We start from the raw sequence: 1,141 nt of genomic DNA, 5'->3' as shown, positions 1-1,141 counted from the left end.
TGAATCTAATTTGTAAAATTATGTGGTTCAATATAACAACTTTATATTTTATCATATAGAGACCGAAGAATTTTGTTTAATGTATAAATCCTCTTGAAAACAAACTATCATCTGTGAGAACTTCTTTCATGCCTGGCATATACCTGAATCAATACCTGTCAGGTTGTCTAACCTCAGACTGACTGATCATCAGTGATATTAAGGTAAGCTTTATACAAAGAACTACACTCAGACAAAGTATACCAGATAAAAGTATACAAGTAAACAAAAGCTTCCCATAATTGCCTCTATCTTGTATACTCTTCCATATCCTTTCTGAATTAGAACAGGAAAGAAAATGGGAGAAACATTAATGAAAAGATAAAAATGCCAAGCAAGATTCTTGTTCCCAAAGACTTAAAGGAGCATGCAAACCAGTGTGTACTTGTTAATGTGTGCTTGAGCCCAACTGTCAAAATAAGGATTCTTAATTACAACAGTCTGTGGGATGATGGACCAGCAGTATGCTCCACGTCCAAGAAGTGTTCTGTCATGCTGGCTGCGTGGAGGTGTTTCGTCCTAAGATACTGTACCTGCCGACTGGCTCACAGCCTCGTGTGCTCGCAATCAGCTGTTAACAGTGCTACAAATATTCATGCATGTCTATGGCAACAGGTTTCTAAAAAATCACATAAGAAAGCAAAATGCCAATGAATAAATCAGGTTAGCTGAAACTGGTGAAAACAATGACAGTGCAATATTAAGCAAGTTAATAATCCTACTCATTAATAGAAAGTTAAGAAATTAAAATTTTAAACAATATTCTACGCTATTGTGAATAGTTACTTATCACCATATCATGATTTATAGAAATGGGATTAAATTCATACAGAAGGCACAAGCTGAAATTTTCTCTGATGAAAAAAAATGAGTAAAATATTACAGATTCAATGCAAAAGGAAAATACAAACCAATACTGTTAACTTAATTCTTAAAACATCAAAACTAAGACTTTTTTTTAGTTTAATTGTCTTCCAAATTATCATAAGATAGGAAAAAAACTGTCACTACAACCAAGTCGTAAATGAACTTTAATTGTATTAACAATATTTATGATAAATAAAAAATCACATCACTGACAACAGACTTATTTGTTATCATA

At 32.5% G+C, this 1,141-nt stretch overlaps 1 protein-coding gene across 9 annotated transcripts in view; it reads right to left on the bottom strand.

Moving 5' to 3' along the window:
- The window catches only part of LOC119589157, an 11,740-nt gene that overhangs the window by 6,500 nt on the left and 4,099 nt on the right, over positions 1–1,141 (bottom strand). For 4 of the 9 annotated variants that reach the window (XM_037937736.1, XM_037937741.1, XM_037937740.1 and 1 more), the window contains exon 2: positions 475–610. The exons of 3 other annotated variants lie outside the window; for them this stretch is intronic. In XM_037937736.1, the coding sequence (XP_037793664.1) occupies positions 475–533 (59 nt within the window). In that variant the 5' untranslated portion in view covers positions 534–610. Of the gene's footprint in view, positions 1–474; positions 630–1,141 lie in introns of those variants that run through there. 2 more of the 9 variants (XM_037937737.1, XM_037937738.1) reach the window with 2 other exon arrangements.

The sequence above is a fragment of the Penaeus monodon genome, chromosome 25 (assembly GCF_015228065.2).
Source record: "Penaeus monodon isolate SGIC_2016 chromosome 25, NSTDA_Pmon_1, whole genome shotgun sequence".
Classification (NCBI taxonomy): Eukaryota; Metazoa; Arthropoda; class Malacostraca; order Decapoda; family Penaeidae; genus Penaeus; species Penaeus monodon.
This window is presented reverse-complemented; position numbering and strand designations above follow the sequence as displayed.